Raw genomic sequence first — 19,076 nt, 5'->3', positions numbered from 1 at the left:
AAACACTCAAAAAAAGGAAAGCTGACATTTACTTCCATTAACAACAAAAAGACAAGTTTCTTTTTCATCAGCTAAAGGAGGCCTATGGTTAAAGTTATCAAAATACACGTTTGTAAAAAGAAGCAAAAAATTAAATTTGCATACATATATAACCTCTGTAAAAATCAGGAAACTAATGCAATACATTCTGTTATTTCACACGTTCCAAGATTCCTGGTAAGCACACTTTTTATGGCCTTTCTTTGGTATATAACCATTATCTGTTCAGTAACCTACACTATGAATACTAAATTGTAGTAGCCATGCAAATTACAACTTATCTACAAAAATATAACACTGAAAGACAGGTAGGGTTGTTTTATATTCACAGGATAAGCAGCCAAGGAATTGATCCTGTTTCAGTTTAATAAATATTTATCAAAGGATTGCCAGATGTCAATAGCTGTTCCAGACACTAAGATATTTCCAAGATGAATATATAAAAATTTCTGCTCTTGTATAGCTTATAATAAGGGGATACAACTGCAACTACTCTTCTCCTAAACACTAAAAGCTAACTAATTAAATGTGATTTCCCAGTACAGGATACCACAGCACACTTATCTACACACAGGTTTCACAAACTTAAAAGATTGTTTAAAATAATGTAAAAACAAAAGTCAGTTACTAAATATAGATGATACCAGGACTTGAGCTGTATTTGTGAGTCTGATTATAGAAATCAGGAATTTAACTCATAAATATTTATTTATGGATCCCTCAATACTTATAAACTGAAAGATTCAATGAATACTAACTAAACAGTGATATTTACTCATAATGCAAACAGGAGACTCAGAGAAACCTTTATCACCCACTGGAATATAGAAGAGTTTCACCTTCATCCTACCTCTAGCACCACTGCCATTAACTACCACAACTACCATTCATTATCAGCTCAAATGCAACTCTATGATCTGCCCCATGTTAAGCAGCAGCACTCAGACACAATCACGACCCTTTGCTACTCAGCCTCAGTTCCAACCACTGGAATATGCCTAAATAACCCCTAAACTTAATTCTATGCCTTTATCCCTTCCTAGACGTTTCCCAAAGAAAAAGTACAAATCAGGGTATAAAACCTCTGAAAGAGATGTTTTGAAGCTCCTTCTTTAATATCTATGCTGATAATCAGTAATTGGATTTATGACTTTTAAAATGATATGAGAAGTGCTCATATAACAATTAGCAAACTGCCAGGCAATACTGCAAACTGATAAGGAAAAGGCCGACAACAGGAAAAGCCAAAGGACAGGCACAAAAAGGAAATAAAAGAGCCAACACACATATGAGAAGATGTTCCGTCTACCTAGTAGTCCAAATACATAAAAGAGTAAAAATTATAATACATAATAATCAAAATAATAAATAAATTATAAAAAATAACAGTAAAATAATGGCAGCTATTCATTGTGCTCTTTCTTTATGTAAGAGTGAACATACAAAAAAGACTTACCTAATTAAATTAATCAACAAATTACCTGGGAACATAGGGAAAGTTTCAAAGAGGAGGGGATCTTTGAGCTGCTCCTTCAAGGAGGCAAATTTACTAGGCAAGGACCGGGGAATGGGAAAACACTGAAAGGCAGGTGAGAAGATGAGGCAACAGCATACACCAAAAGACCAAAACACAACTCTCATTGTTATTCTAGGAGTCAGTTTTTACTGTGAGGCTGGAGTCTAAAGTGCATAATAATATGACAAGTTATGAAGTTGTACAGATAGGAGGGAGGTAAGATAAACAGTGCTACACTTCAGGCTAAAAAGATCGAACTTGAATATTTTTTAAAAGGTACGTAACAACCAATGTTTTTTCCTATGCCTTTAATTTTCAAGGAAACAGTTGATCAAAAACAAAAAAAGGAAGTGAAAATTAAAAATCAAGAACACTTCATGCCTAAAGAGATTTCTTTCAAAAACAAGCATAATTCTACAAAAAGTATATTACTTAGCTGGTTCTCCAAGAGTCATTCCTCTCAAAAACAAATCAAAAATCCAAAAGAACCTGCCAACCTAGAATTCTTTACCCAGCAAATGCATCATTCAAAAATGAAGTGAAATAACACTTTCATACAAAAAATAGTGAGATCTTATCACCATCATTACCACACATAAGGAAACACTAACCGACACTGTTCTTCAGGCAACTAAGAAATGCAGAAAAGGATAAAGTGCAGCAAAACGCCTATAAACACTGACAATATACAACAATAATAAGAATGCCTTGTGCTGTTTAAAATGTGTATAGAATTAAAACAACAAAACATACAACAAAAAACAAAACAGCATATAAACCTTAAAAAAAAGTTCCCATACTTTTAGGAAAAGATTGTTCTCTAGCCATGAAAACATTCAACTACTAGAGTCAGTTTTAATAAATCAAGGACAACCGTTTCATGGTCACATTTTGAAAGCTAGCCAGTCAGTAAGAGCCATGCCTCTGAAATTCAGACAATCAAGATTATCACTCCAGTGAACATTCTTATAAAATGATCCAATATTTACAACGTCCAGGCATTTTTTTTAAAAAAAGGGATGATACATATCCGTATATTGCTAACCTTCACAACAATGGCACTCTTTTTACATACTATATAAATTAAGAAAAAGTAGGAGACAAATATTCTTGAGATTTAACTCCCAGAGATAGTTTCCTACAGCTTCTGATCCACCTCTTGCAGCTCTGGGTTCCTTTTCATATCTGGGAATCAGACTCTTCCATGCCACTCTAGGCCCAAATGTACAGAGTTTAGCCCTGAAATGGTTTTAAAACACTTCTCTAACTAGAGGATAATTATTTTCAATCAGAGAATTGTTCTGCCACTCCAGAGTCATCTGATTTACATAAATGCTAGTTAAGTAACACAGAAATTCTAAAATATGTAATTATAATGTCACAAATCACTTAATCCATCCCGTCAAAACAGGGATTATTTTAACTTCTATTTTACTTCTTTTAAAAGAAATCCTGTTTACTTCATTTTCTCTAACAGAAAAAGAGTTAATAGGATAGACTTACAACATACTTCCCCAATCAAACTTTAAAATGACTCTGGTTAACCACAAATTGACTCAAATAGTTAAGTATTTTTCTGAATGTATTTTACTGAAACATGTCTGACAACATATAATATCATATAGTCATGTCATATGGGTTACTGTTCTACAGATTTACAAATTATTTCCCTGATTATTATTCTTAGTCATTCACAGATTTAAAAAGTCACTTTTGTCCTTATAAACTATCCAAGTAAACTAAATGCATTGGAAGCCTAAAGTAAACTATTTTGTAAATAGCTTTTTTACTTAGGCTTAAAACATAAATAACACATTTCACTAAGCTGAATTCACAAAAATAAAAATTACGATCTAGCTCTATCACTTTCAAACATCCTGACAATATTTGGGAAAATAAAGACAAAAATTTTTTCAATTATTTTTAAAAGTTCAGAAACATAAAACTTCAACTGTTTACCAGTCATATAATACAGAAAACTTAAAGAAATACCATGAATATAATGAACTTTAAATAAAATTTATGGAACTCACATTAATAAAAAATATGCACACTGATTGCAAAGGAAGAAGAGGAGTAGCAGGCAGTTTCTCAGGGGCTTGTCAAAAATTCTTCTAAGAAATCGACTGAACAATCAGATGACTCCTAAAGTTGCCATACAAAGAGATGTGGCTGATTTTCACACCTCACACTAGATCCTATCACACTGTAAAGCCTTTTCTTTTTTCACACTACCATTTTCTTTGTAACAAAATACTACCCAGTCAGATTCTAAAATATGAATCTTTAGAAATGAGATTAGCAAAACAATTTAGAAATACTTACTGTCTTGTTTCGTAATCTAATTATGTCCGAGACAGAGCCAGCTCCACAGTACTCCATAACAATCCAGAGGTCTGTGTTCTTAAAGTAACTGCCATAGTACTTTACAACATATGGGCTAAAGAAAAATAGATAGATAATTAATTTTAGTTAATTCCCAAAGATAATTATGTCTTAATCCCAATACAAAGCATTTTCAACATTTTATAATGTTCCAATACATAAACTTAATGAGTTAAGTTCTATTGTACATCAAATTGTCTATATGCAGGGTTCACCAACTATGTACAATTATGCTTTAATTTATGGATGAAATTTAACAGGATTACAAACCAGAGGAGGTCCAAATGTTCTGAGTGATTCCCAAGAAAATAAGTTTTTGTTTTGGCAAAGGACTTACTATTTAACATAAGAAATAAATGAAAATATTTTCCTTTAACTAAAGCACTTTAAATATAGACCTTCTAAAGGATTTTGCATTCAGTCAAATATTAACACTCAACTTTAAAATACTCTATATTTCAATGAGGCCAAAAAAATCTTTTGGCTAAAATTCTGGAGAAAAAATAATTGTAACTTTTTTTTATTTTAAATTCAGATAACTAAAATTATTAAAATTTAAAATATTTCTGAAATGAGGCTTTATGTCTTTCAGAACAGAATAAACTATGTTTATAGCCAAGTTGTTTTTAGAAAGACTTAGACAGGGACAAATGTCCATCACCATTAATATTTATTAAGAGTTGCTATATACACTAATGTATAAAACACCTTGCCCAACTCAAAGAGGCAGAGCATCAATATTCCCAAAATACATAAGATGAAAAACGCAAGGTAGTGTAAACTAACAAGTATACAGCTTAAATGCCAAGAGCTCAAAGCAGGAAGTGACCATGGTAGAGCCATCAGAGAGAACTTTGTGAAAAGGGTGGGACTTGTATTATGAAAAAAAGATTAAAACTTCAATATGTGGACGGAGGAGAAATATAAGACAAAAGGCCATGAGCAAAGACACAAAAATAGAAAGGGAAAAACCAAGAATGGCATGTTTAAGGGACAATTTGTTCAACAGATATTTCTACCTAGTAGCAGCTATCATGAAAAGTGGCATCAGTATAAGATAGATAAGATACAGGAATCAAATAAGCAAAAAGTAACAATAAAAAATAGAAAGTACATAAAACATCACCATAAAGAGACCACCAAAAGAAGAGGTTAAGAGAAGGCTGTCAGGGAAGACTTCTGAGTACAGCCTTTACAATTCAAGCCTTGAAGTCAAGGGTAGAGCACACTGGTTGGAGTTTAAGGGCTTAAACTAAAACAGGCAGCTACAGGGCTAGAATCCAATCCCGTTTTATCCCTACTGCTCCTCGTTATCTCTTGCACACACCTGCTTCCCAACTGATCTCCTTGTCATAGTTTTCACTCCTACTCAAATCTATGCTTCATATAGTTGACAAGGTTAACTTCCTTTAAAACAAAACTGAAATAAGCTGATCACATGGTTCCCTTGATTTAAAAAATAATTCCAATTGCTCTCCATTACTAAAACAAAAAAGTTTTAACTGCTTCATATCACATACAAAACCTTTCAAAGTCTACCTCTCTACCCACATCTGTCATTACTCCTCATCTCACATGTTAAGTTCATAGACATACTCAACTCTGCTGGGTGCTGGGAATGGAAAGTACGTATTAGGAGTTCATAAATGTTCACTGAACCATTTAAGAAAAGTGCTTGTTTACAAACAAATGAAACTAACTTACAGAACTTCAACTTATGGGTAACATACAGTTTTCTTTACATACACTTCTTTGGGGTGTGAGTGCCTGTGTAGAAACCTTTACAGGGAGTACAGAACTCACACCTGTCTGTGCATCAGAACCACCTGTCACCCAGGCACCACACCATAGAGGTTCTAATTCAGAAGATCTTTTAAAAAGCTCTATAGGTGACTTTGATACACACCCAAAGTTAAGCCTCACTCTGGAAGACAGACTGCATATCCTTCAGAGAACTTCTTTAAATATTCATTTTCTCATTCAAAATTCTGAAGGGTGTTGAATAGCAGTGAGTTCAAGATTATGTTCAGTGAAAAGGACATTGAAAATGTATATATTTTCCTGCATTATACACTAAGTAATCAGCAATTCTAAGTCTGGGATTGACAACTCTTATGAAAATCAGAGATTTTAACCTGGGCAGCTGCCTGAAAAGGCAGCTCTCTCTCTTTGGGAGTGAGTCAAGAGAACACCTTTGGGGGAAGGGGAAGTTCTCTTCAAAAAATACTTTGGGGGCGGAGGGCTGTCCCAGTTGCATAGTAGTTAAGTTCACACACTCCACTTCAGTGGCCAGGGGTTCACAGCTTTGGATCCCAGGCGCAGACCCACACACTGCTCATCAAGCCATGCAGTGGCAGCGTCCCACATACAAAACAGAAGAAGACTGCCACAGATGTTAGCTCAGCAACAATCTTCCTCAAGCAAAAAGAGGAAGATTGGCAACACATGTCAGCTTAGGGCCAATGTTCCTCACCAAAAAGAACTTTGTGGCCCCTTCTAACACAATCAAGTAGATGGATCAAGGTCTAGCAGTTTTATATCATGAAACACGGCTTTAATAATTTCAACCTAGAAAAGAATTTAAGCAGATAGACCTAAATGGCCACATTAAGGACATATACTCAAATACAGTTTCTTTCATTCATTCAACATTCATTCATTGAGCCTCTACGTAAGCCAAGCATTAGACCAGATGTTCAATGGACAGTGATGAACCAGACAGACACAATTCTGACTCTCACAGAGCACACACCAGCATGAAACACACAAGTATTAGAGAAGTAAGCCCACAAATAAATATAATTATTCACTGTGGTAGGAAAAGAAGGGGTGTTACAAGATATACTGGCTGAGACTTTATTTTGCATTCATTATTTCTGCAAGCAAAATTGCTCCTAGTTCATCTGAAAGAATGGAATAATATCCATATTCCTTGGTAGCCCTTGACTTAGGAAACAATGGAGTATATTAAAAAACTTTGAAAGTAGACATGAGTCAGCTTTAACAATAAAATATCCTCCCTCCATTGGGTGGCTATGGATTACAAATTAGATTTGGAAAAGAAAGGAATGCTTAAACTCCAAGGGTTATATATAACAGTAGCCTACTACTGGTCATCCTCTGATATCTTCTATATTAATACTTTTTTTTATTTTAAAGCACTTATAACATCTTGTAATTACTTTGTCACTGACTTATATCTGCCTCCTCCAGAAGAAAAGAAGCTCCATGAGGATACGTGACAATCTGTCTTGCTCTCCATTTTATCCTCAGTACCTCCCTTCTTATATGTACAAACAAAAGCAATGAATAAGTGAGCAAATGAACAACCACAGAAAAATTAACAGAAGGGACCTAATTTAGGCCTCCCCAAAGGAATACCATTTAAGCTAAGATTCAAAAGTTGGCTAGAAGTTAACCAGATAAAGAGCACCCAGGCACCAAGAACTGTCTGTGCAAAGGCCCTGAGGCGAGAAAGAGCAAATAATTTCAAGGAACCAAAAGATCAGGGTGCCTAGAATAAAGTGAGTGAAGAATAAGGTAGCATACAATGTAAATGCAGATGGAGGCAGGAGCTTGACAATGTAGGGTCTCAAAACCAACTTAAGGAAATTGTGCTTTATTAGATATGCAAGAAAAGATCAGAGAAGAATTTTAAGCAGAGGAATAATATGATTTAATTTTACTTTTAATATTTCCCTGACTGCTCCATCAAAGCTAGATCATAAGAAAACAAATATGGACACAGGTGGACCAGTTAGAAGGTTATGTTAGTCTATGCGTGCAAGAGATTGTATTAAGCATATCTTTTTATGTTCCATACTTGTGATGCTTTCACATCTGGGACCTGCTGATAAATGCCTCCACTGTTCCTCTCAAGATTAGCTGATTCCTAGAGATGATACCTGTGAGTATACAACCATAGGCAAACAAACCAATCTGGAGTCCATATGCCAACCACTTCCAGGGCCACTAGTCCCCTGCCCTAATCACCCGAGGGCCACATACCAGACAACTAGAAGACAACCACACACCCCAGAGCCCAGTGAAATTACTCAAATTAGCCAATTCTAAACCTGTTTACCCTGTCTCACCCATTCCTTCCCATGGAAACCACAATAAAGGCTCTTGCCCACAATTTCCCCCTCTGCCTCTGCTTCTTAACTGACCCTGGTGCTTCCCTGTATGGGTCCTCCCTCCTCTCACCTCCACCCCTTGCATGGGGGGCTCCCTCCTCTTGGGATCTGTAAGTGTAACAATCCATCTCCCAATCTGTAGGTCTCACCATACCTGAATATAAAACTTACACTTTAAAAAAGAGATGTTGGTGGCTTGGAGTGGGAATAGAAGAAACAGAAAAGAGAACAAATTTAAGAGATATCTTCAAGGTACACTCAACACGATTTGATAATGATGTAGACTGGCAAGCTAGGAGACCATAAGTAAGTTTTCTTCTGTGTTTTCTCCACTGTGCCTCCCTTTCAATCGCACACTGAAAATTAATTTAAGGCAGACAAATTAAAGATTACAATTTAAAGCCATAATTTTTTTAAAATTACAAATATAGATACAAATAGGCTCAGAAAGTTCAAGTCCTGGGACTTCTGACGCAGTCTGTTCCACTGACACAGAAGTCACTCATTCAAATTCATTCATCATTCATTCATGTATCATTTTAAAATAATCAACAAACATTCACTGAACAACATATATGGCTTGGTAGCAGATGCTAGGGAGAAAAATGGGTAGACTTTAAACTAGTAAGAAAGAGAAAAGGCAGTCCAGGCAATGGGGAACTTTTAAAGGAGTTTACGCAGGAAAATACTACAATCAAATACCCATTTAAAGATGATTACCCTATGCAGGACTGTCAGGGGCCAAAGGTGACACTGTTCATCCTAACCAGAAAGTTAGCTAACAATACAATCATTTAAACATCCTAACATCTGTTTTGTAACCACTATATTGATTATTAAAGGCTAGAGGCAAAGAAGAGATAGTTTCCTTCAAAACACTAGCTCAGCATTATTTACATAATTTTAAGAAATAAACAAACTTCTAATTCAGCCGTAATGCCTAAGAATCTTGACTAGTTTCTAAGTCCGTTTGGACTGACAGAACGTATAAAAACCCAGCAATTATACATATTCTTGGCACAGTTAAATAGTTAAACAAGACTTTGAAAATTACATTGGGTGGAGGGACAAGGAAGGCACAAGACAAATTACAGTATAAACCAGGAAGCAAAGGTGAAACATGATGCCTTGATAACTGAGGTGACAATCATGAGATATAGTCCACTCCTTTTTCCTGTGCCATCCCCCTACTATTTCATTCTGTCACATTCATTTATTTCCCTTCCCCTATTGAACATCTACATTCCAATGAAACGACATATCATCTTCTTCTCTTTTTTCATTTTTTCTTTTTTTTTGGCTTCCTCTCATCTCACATCAATGATTACATCCTTTCCATTTCTCTGTCTCCATTTCACATCTCCCCTACACCCATTATCTTAACAGTCTTCCTCTATTATCACAACTCAAAATAGAAATAGTATAAAAGGAGAAATAAGGGCCAGCCCTGGTGGCCTAGTGGTTGAGTTCAGCGCACTCCACTTCAGCAGCCCGGGTTCAGTTCCCGGGTACAGACCTGCACCACTCTGCTAGCAGCCATGCTGTACTGGCAGCCCACATTACTAAAAAATAGAGGAAGACTGGCACGGACGTTAGCTCAGAGCGAATCTTCCTAAGCAAAAAATAAACAAAAATAAAAAAATAAAAAGAGAAATGACAAAAACCAGAGGGAAAAAATAGAAAAAGCACTACAAACTTTTTCTAACTATTTGCCTCTTATATAAGCACTACTCATGGTACAAGTTATTTGGACTGAATCGTTACGTTTAAGCTTCTTATAGAAACTCAAATGTTACTTTTTACTGCCTAAAGTAATTAACATTTTTATATTAACTTGAATTTCATCTTAATTGAAGAAAGCCATGTATTGCTTCAGGTATTTTTTTCATGGACTTTTATTTTTTAGAGCAAGTTTAGGTACACAGCAAAATTGAGTGAAATGTACAGAGATTTCACATATACTGCCTGCCCCTACACATGCATAGTCTCCCCTACCAGAGTGGTACATTTGTTACAAGTGATGAACATACACCGAAACATCATTATCACCCAAAGTCCACACTTTACATTAGGGTTCACCCTTGGTGTTGTACATTTTATGGGTGTTGTACATTCTATGACAAATGTATACCTACTGTATCCACCATTATAGTATCATACAGAGTAGTTTCACTCCCCTAAAAATCCTCTGTGCTCCGCCTTTTCATCCCCCCCACCCTCCTACCCCTGGCAATCACTGATCTTCTTACTGTCTCTATAGTTTCGCCTTTTCCAGAATGTCACATAGTTGGAATCATACAGTAGGTGGCCTTTCCACATTGGCTTCTTTTGCTTAGTAATATGCATTTAAGTTTCCTCTATGTCTTTTCATGGCTTAATAGCTCATTTCTTCTTAGTGTTGAATAATACTTTACTGTGTGGATGTACCACAGTTTATTTATGCATTCATCTACTGAAGGACATCTTGGTTGCTTCCAAATTTTTGGTAATTATGAATAAAGCTGCTATAAACATCCGTGTGCAGCTTTTTGTGTGGACATAAGTTTTCAGCTTCTCTGGGCAAATACCAAGGAGCACGATTGCTGGATCATGTGGTTAAAAGTATGTTTAGTTTTGTAAGAAAATTAATTGCCAAACTGACTTCTAAAGTGGCTGTACTATTCTGCATTCCCACCAGCAATGAATGGAAGTTCCTGTTCCTCCACATCCTTGCTAGTATTTGGTGTTATCAGTGTTCTGGATTTTGCCCATTCTAATAGTAGCGGTATCTCACTGTTGTTTTAATTTGCATTTCCCTGATGAATATATGATGTGGAGCATCTTTTCATATGCTTATTTGCCATTTGTATTTATTCTTGGGCGAGGTGTCTCTTAAAGTCTTTGGCTCATTTTTTAACTGGGTTGTCTGTACTCTTGTTGAGTTTTGAGAATTCTTTGTATATTTTGGATAACAGTACTTTATCAGATAAGACTTCTGCAAATAATTTTCTAAGATATAGTTTTTAAAGTGTTCCCATTATGAGCATGTGATAACTAACATGCTAAAGAAACAGCTATTTTCATTACATAAGTTTTATTAACATCCTTCTACCACCTTAATGGTGTTCTAAACTGTTAAGTAAAGGGTAATGTAGTGTTTTTACAAAGGCAATGTGAATATTCTCCTATGAAAACTGAACCATTTCCAATATAAATCTAAATCACAGCAATTTATTTCTTGCCCCACGCAAAAACAAACATACATACACAGTCATGCACCGCATGATGACATTTCGTCGACAATGGACCACATATACAACAGTAGTCCCATAAGATTAGTACCATATAGCCTAGGTGTGTAGTAGGCTGTGCCATCTAGGTTTGTGTAAGAACAAGCTATGATGTTCCCACAATGACTAAATCAGCTAACGATGCATTTCTCAGAATGCGCTCCCATCCAGTGACCAATGACTGTACACAAATTGACAGAAATTGCCAAAGTTCATCATGAATTCTTCAATTTGGTGATCTTCAAACTTACTTTTTTTTTGGCCTCAGAAACAGTGTTCAAATGGTATCTTACCCAGAAACATCAGCAAACAGAATAGACACGAGAGGAGCTGCTCTGGTAGAAGCCTCTGAGGAGCCCAGCTTAGAAATGCGGCCTCTCCTCTCTGTCCAGCAAATCTAAGTCATCCTTCAGAACTCAGCTTGGGTTATGACCTCCCTCAGGAAGCTTTCCCTGAATCCTTAATTGTGAGGTGTTTGATATGACTTCCAACCCACACAGTTCCCCATATCTACCCCATCATAGCTCTTATCACATTGTACTGAAACAGTCTGTCCATTCATCTGTCTCTACCATCTGACTGAAAGTCCCTCTAAAGTCTGAGACTCATTCATTGTCATATCTCTGGTTTGTAGCACACAAGGTCTACCCTCAGGAGCAGGTATTTAATATGTATTAGTCAAATGAATAAATAAGTGAATAACTGTGTGCCCTGATGCATGTGATAACACATTTCTCTTGGTTTAGATATGAGAAGTTCCTTCCCTAGAGTGTAACCACCAGGAGTGTGCTTACCACTGTGCTTACCACCAGGGGCTGTGTCAACCGTGGTTCCCTTGTTTCCACATTACCCAGCACACAGTATTCACAAGTATTGCTGACCAGGTCTTGCCTCCACCTGCAACAATGCCTTGAGAGTGATGCACTTTGAACTGCTAGAATCTTTTTACAGACATTGCTTTCTTCAGCACTGGTCACAGAGTCAGCAAATGTGGGTTCTTATAGCATCCCAGTCATTAACCAGCTGTGTGACATTGGACAATTCATGTAAAATCTCTAGGTCTCATTTTCTGTACCTGTGAAATAGTTCTTAAATATGTTTTAGCACCAGAAGGCTTTTCCTCAAATAAAATTTTAGAATGAGCCCCAGTATAGAAAAAAGATAAAAGCAGCCATGACTAAGTTTCTCATTCTGCTCAGTTTTTCATTGTTTGAGGAAAACACCCCTAGAAGCACATCCATAGAGCAGGGTAGATTTGAAAAACTCTAAACTAATAGACTTACAGAGGTCCGGTCTAGCATTAACAATCTATGATTATACATTCAACAAATATTTATTAAATGCCTACTCTGTGCAAAGCACTGGGCTAGGCACAGAAGATTTAGCAATAAACAATGCAAATGGGCTCCCTCAAATATTTATGCCAAAATGCAGTATTAAAGACATTTAATATTCACTAAAAATGAACAAAAAAAAATTAAACACCCTTTGATCTCTTTTTAGAGTATAGAAAGCAAGACAATTTGCCAAATGCCAAACAGCTGAATAGACTTATAAAAATATTCCAGTTTCAGAAATGCAAATCTCATTTTCTCTAACCAATATACCACTGTTTTATACGGGAATTTTTCAGTTTGTACTGTTTTCTTCTGAACCATTTCTACGCCAATTTCTCAATAACAGATCTACATTAATACTGGTAATTAGTAGCTAAAATGTAATGCTTGCTCCTGTCACTTCCTAGCTTATTTTTCATTTGCCCCATCTTTTAGCATTTTGAGGATCTTTTAACCAACTAACTTTTTTGATCCTTCACTATTTCATATGTACAGTATGAATTTGAAAGTTAAATCTAAAAGATAGGAATCATTGTTTTATCACTATTTGTTTCACAATCTATTTATTTCATTCAATAAATATTTGAGAAGTATCTACTACATACAAGGCATTCTGCTATAAAGTGGTACAAAATTTCTAGAATTTTACTCATATTTTCTTCCCCTTTTATTCTTTACTTTTCTTTTCCCTTAGGAGTTTACAGTACACAACAAGAACAAGGATCAGACTTCCTTAAGGCTCCCTCAACCTACAATACTCTTTCCCACACTCCTTATGCATACCATTCCATTCATATTCATTCAACAAAAAGTACAGTGCTAGCCATTGTAATGTGTGCTAAGAAAGATGATTCCTTCTTTCAAGGAATGAAGAGAAGGATAAAGACAGTGAAGACATTTCAGAAGAAGAATCTATAAGATCTAGTATCATCAGAAGTATCAGGAAAAGAAACAAAAATGATTCTCAGTTTTGTTGTTGAAAGATTAAGTAGATGATGATGCTATTAACAGAACAGGAATTTGAAAGATTTGTCTGCAACAATTAAAAACTTCCTTATAGAACGTTAAATCTGACATCCTTCAGATATTTCAGTTGAGTCACCCAGACAGGAATTAGTAATATTCATCAGTATTTGAGTAACCTGCCATGTGGCAGGATTCAAGGGCACTTAGTAAGACATAATCCCAAACTCAAAGAATTTAAGAGTCAAATGGCAGAGAATACAAGTAAACAGGTGCTTAAAAGAGAAACTCACATAAGAGAGAAGACCGGAAGCAAAGCACTGACCAGAGCACAAAGGACCCTGTATGTCAGCCTTAGGGAGATTGGATCTATCTAGGCAGTAGGGAGCCACTTAAGGCTTTTAAACAGGGAATGGCTTCACTAGATTTGCATTTTAGAAAGATCACTCTAGTTTCAGGGAAGAAAATGGGTTGGAGGAGGCAAAAATGAAAGACAAAGTGAACAAACAGGAACCTGTTGCACAAATCTGATAGGATCCAAGATGCACAGAGGTTAGGGGAAGAGATGTATAATAAGCAATATTTGAGACCCTGTCTGTCCTAGATCACATTCAATTAAAATCTCTACAGAACGCCACGATTTTGTCCCTGAACTATTTTTAATCATAACAATAAATAATAAAATAATAACAGCAACACACAAGTATTAAGCATCTGATGAGCTCAACACTACACTATGCTCAATCTTTCCTTTTCTACATCAAACTCTGGGAACCACATTCTTATCAAGTTACCAAATTAACAGCAAGGTCTGGGAAAACTACAGATATATGTTTTTATTTGGGGGTTGAGGAATGTATCATTTTTTTCTATACCCACTTGAATTTCCAGTTAATACAGCCTTTATGGAAAATATGTAATATAATCTAACCATATAGCACACAATAAAGAAAAGCAAAATCAAACAGACCAAAGTAACAAAGTTCCTCTAGGATTATTCAGTCACATCATTAGATAACGAGCTTATAATATATGGATCTTAAACACAGTTGGAAGGGAAATTTTTCCATAGGTCTCTTACTAATAAGGCCCTGATCTGATTAGGGATGACAATGTGTCCAGACTCCCCTAAGTCACAAGCTCTAATTCACCATGTGACTCAATTCTGATGAATAAAACACAAGTTGAGGGTTTCTGGGAAACTCGTCTCCTGCTTCTTTTCTTCTTCCTCCTGCCTGGAATGTAGACATAAGGCTGGAGCTAGAGCAACCCTCTTATATCCATGAGATAGTAAGGATGAGGACAGAAGCCACTTACTAAGGATGGCACAGTATAAGAAAAGAAGCCTGAGACAGTTGTTACTTGGCTGCTCCTAAAACAGTCCTAACTCTGGACCTTTTGTAAAGGGGGAATAATAAATCTCCCTTTGATTAAACAACTACAGGCTAAACATAGTCCTACTTTATACACCCTGCACCCATTATAAAGACCCAGCAACTTAATGGAGCATATAAGATCCTCGTGATCAGCTCCATTCACCTATCTAAACTCATTTCACACCAATCTCTGTCTCATACTTTCCACTCCAGTAATCCTAAACCTTGTGGGAACAGCACATACCAGTGAGCTGTTTTTCACCACTCTACCTGTAATACTCTTTATTCTCTCTCATCCTTCGATTTCCTCATCAAATTAACTCCTCCTCAGCATTCAAGGCTTTCTGGCTGCTGGCTGAGGTAGGTGTCCTATCTCCTTGTTCTCACATTATCCCATGCACCAGTCAGTACAGTGACTGTGCTGTATTATAGCTATTGGTTTAAGTATCTGACTTCTCAACTAGATTACCCCTCCCTCAAGAAGAAAAGCATTATCTTAGTTCTCTTGCTATTCCTAGATCCTGGCACAGTACCTGGCCCACTGAGGATGTTCAGTGAATGTTTATTGAATGAATTAGAGTTACATAAAACATGAATGTTTTTAATTGGTAAAATTATACAAAAAAGACTGTTAAATGCAGGGCCAGCCCAATAGCACAGCAGTTAAGGTCACACGTTCCGCTTCAGCAGCCCAGGGCTTGCCAGTTCAGATCCCAGGTGCAGATCTACGCACCACCTGGCAAGCCATGCTATGGCAGGTGTCCCACATAAAAAAAGTAGAGGAAGATGGACACAGATGTGAGCTCAGGTGCAGTCTTCCTCACCAAAAAGAGGAGGATTGGTGGCAGATGTTAGGGCTAATCTTCCTCAAAAAAAAAAAAAAGACTGGTAAATAGCCAGTTAACATCAAAAATAATTTTCATGCATAAATTTGCTCTGAAAATGAGAAAACTTTTTGAATATTTTATATTACCACATGTTGCTTTATAACATCAATTCTTCTTTAGAGCTGTTAAGTCCTAATGACAACCATACAATGCTATCCTCATCTTCCTTGAAGGATTAGTGGCACTTCTGATGGGAAGTCAGAAAAGAAAACTAAACAGATGACCAAAGAACACATTTATTACACATTATTAGCAAAACTCATCAAAATGAAAGTAAATAAAATCTCTTCATACCTGTCACATTGCTGCATTATGGAAATTTCTTTGATTATTTCCTGAAGATCTGACTCAACAGGTACTTGCTTAATTGCAACAACTTGACCAGATTCCTTATGTATTGCTTTAAATACACTTCCATAAGACCTACAAGAAACCAAGATATTTCTTTATTTTTTCTATTCAAACATCATAACTATTAGAAAAAAAAATCTGAGTTTTGCATGTAGTCATTTCTAGTTTAAAACACTACTTAGTAATGAAAAATCAAAGTAAACAAATAACAAGAAAAGTGAATTATACCCAAGCTTTAATATTTCAATTATAGACTTAAAATCATCAGGTTAACATATAAAGATTTGCTGTTTTTCTTATGAATGAAAGAAACAGACACATGGTTTGCCAACTCAAAGGACTGCAGCATTAAAAAGATATAAGCAGAAATTAAAAGAATGAAATGTAGACTACAAACAGCCAAAGTCTCAAGTTAGGAGACAAGGCCGATCTCACCTTAAACAAAATCATACCCAGCATATCAAAGTCCCATTCCTGTTCAAGTGCTTAAGAACAACTGAAACCCCCAGCTGAGCACCACGTGATACCAAAGTTAGAGAAACAGGAAATCTGGTCCCCTGCTAAGTTAGAGATCCAAGGTATCCTCAAATGCTCCTTTCACTACTTTCTCCTCCTCATGAGCAAGATCACACACTCATAGGTAAATAAAATGAGTAGTAGATCTAATGGACACTTGCCCAAAACCAGTCTCTGCTATAACTCTTGAAACTTTGCCAATTAAATATTCATGTGCTTTAACCAGCAAAAACAACAAGAGAGGGAAGCCATTTGTACTTTGGTATGAATTAGAAGATGAGGTAAAAACTGCCACCATTTACGAAGTTCTTATTGTCCACCAGGTACTATGCTTGATGTTTTACAAGCATTATCAAATTCAGCCCTCTCAATCGTGAGTAAAACTACTACTATAACCCTTTTAAAAGATGAGGAAAAATAAACAGAAAATGAAAAACAGAATGGCAGTATTAATCCCTCATATATAAATAATCACTCTAAATGTAAATACATTAAATTCACCAATCAAAAGACACAAAATAGCTGAATGGATTAAAACACAAGACTCAACAATATGCTGCCTCCAGGAGACCCATGTGAGCACTAAAGATAAACACAGGCTCAGAGTGAAGGGATGGAAGATGATACTCCAAGCAAATGGAAACCAAAAGAAAGCGGCTGTAGCCATAATTATATCAGACAGTAGAGCCTTCAAGCCCAAAAGGATAACAATTACCAAGACCAACATGGACATTATCTATTCATAAAAGGGACATTCCAACAAAAAGACATAACATTTATTAATATATATGCACCTAACATAGGAGCACCAAAGTATATAAAGCAACTATTAACAGACCTAAAGGGAGAAACCGACAGCAACACAATTATAGTGGGGGACTTTAACATACCACTTACATCAATGGATAGATCAACGAGACAGAAAGTCAACAAGGAAACAGGGACCTTAAGTGAAACACTAGACCAGGTGGACTTAATAGATATATAGAGAGAACATTCCATCCCAAAACTGCAGAATACACATTCTTCTCTAGTGCACATGGAACATTCTCAAAGACAGACCATATGTTAGGAAACAAAACAAGCCTCAATAAATTTAAAAAGACAAATCAAGCATGTTTTCCTACCACAATGCTACAAAACTAAAACTACAAGAAGAAAGTTGGAAAAGTCACAATATGTGGAAACTAAACAACATGCTACTGAACAACTATTGGGTCAATGAAGAAATCAAAGGAGAAATCAAAAAATATCTAGACACAAATGAAAATGAAAACACAACATACCAAAGCAATGGGATGCAGCAAAAGCAGTACTAAGCGGAAAATTTTAATACAGGCCTATCTCAACAAAGCAGAAAAATCTCAAACAAACAAGCTTGCACTACATCTAAAAGAACTAGAAAAAGAACAAACAAAGTCCAAAGTGAGTAGAAGGAAGGAAATAATAAAAATCACAGCAGAAACAAATGAAATAGAGACTAAAGGACAACAGAAAGGATCAACAAAACTAAGAACTGATTCTTTGAAGAGATAAACAAAATTGACAAATGCTTAGGCAGACTCACTCAGAAAAAAAGCGAGAGGTCTCAACTAAATAAAACCAGAAATGAAAGGGAAGAAATTACAAAGGATACCAAATAAAAGGATTATAAGAGAATACTATGAAGAGCTATACACCAACCTAGAAGATGGATAACCTATCCATCCAACCTTGGATAACCCAGAAGAAATGGATAAATTCTTAGAATCATACAACCTCCCAAAACCGAATCAAGAAGAAATAGAGAATCTGAATAAACCAATCACAAGTAAAGAGATTGAAACAGCAATCAAAATTCTCCCAAAAAACAAAAGTCCAGGACCAGATGGCTTCTCTGGTGAATTCCACCAAACATTCAAAGAAGATTTAATATCTATCCTTTTCAAACTCTTTCAAAAAACTGAAGAGGATGTGATGCTTCCTAACTCATTTTACAAGGCCAACATCACCCTGATAAGAAAACCAGACAAGGACAACACAAAAAAGGAAAATGACAGGCCAATATCATTGGTGAACATAGATGCAAAACTCCTCAACAAAATATTAGTAAATCAAATACAACAATACACAAAAAGGCCCATATACCATGATCAAGTGGGATTTATACCAGGGATGCAGGGATGGTTAAGCATCCGCAAATCAATCAATGGGATATACCACATTAACAAAATGAAGAATAAAAAATCACATGATCATCTCAACAGACACAGAGAAAGCATTTAACAAGATTCCACATCCATTTATGATAAAAACTCAATA

At 35.9% G+C, this 19,076-nt stretch overlaps 1 protein-coding gene across 2 annotated transcripts in view; it reads right to left on the bottom strand.

Annotated features, from left to right (window-relative positions):
• STK3 (serine/threonine kinase 3) overlaps window positions 1-19,076 on the bottom strand; it is a 264,867-nt gene that overhangs the window by 202,233 nt on the left and 43,558 nt on the right. For both annotated transcript variants that reach the window (XM_046642576.1, XM_046642577.1), the window contains exons 3-4: window positions 16,203-16,331; window positions 3,881-3,995 (exon numbers count right to left, since the gene is read on the bottom strand). In XM_046642576.1, coding sequence (XP_046498532.1) covers window positions 3,881-3,995; window positions 16,203-16,331 — 244 coding nt within the window. The remainder of the gene's footprint in view (window positions 1-3,880; window positions 3,996-16,202; window positions 16,332-19,076) is intronic.

The sequence above is a fragment of the Equus quagga genome, chromosome 16 (genome assembly GCF_021613505.1).
Source record: "Equus quagga isolate Etosha38 chromosome 16, UCLA_HA_Equagga_1.0, whole genome shotgun sequence".
Classification (NCBI taxonomy): Eukaryota; Metazoa; Chordata; class Mammalia; order Perissodactyla; family Equidae; genus Equus; species Equus quagga.
This window is presented reverse-complemented; position numbering and strand designations above follow the sequence as displayed.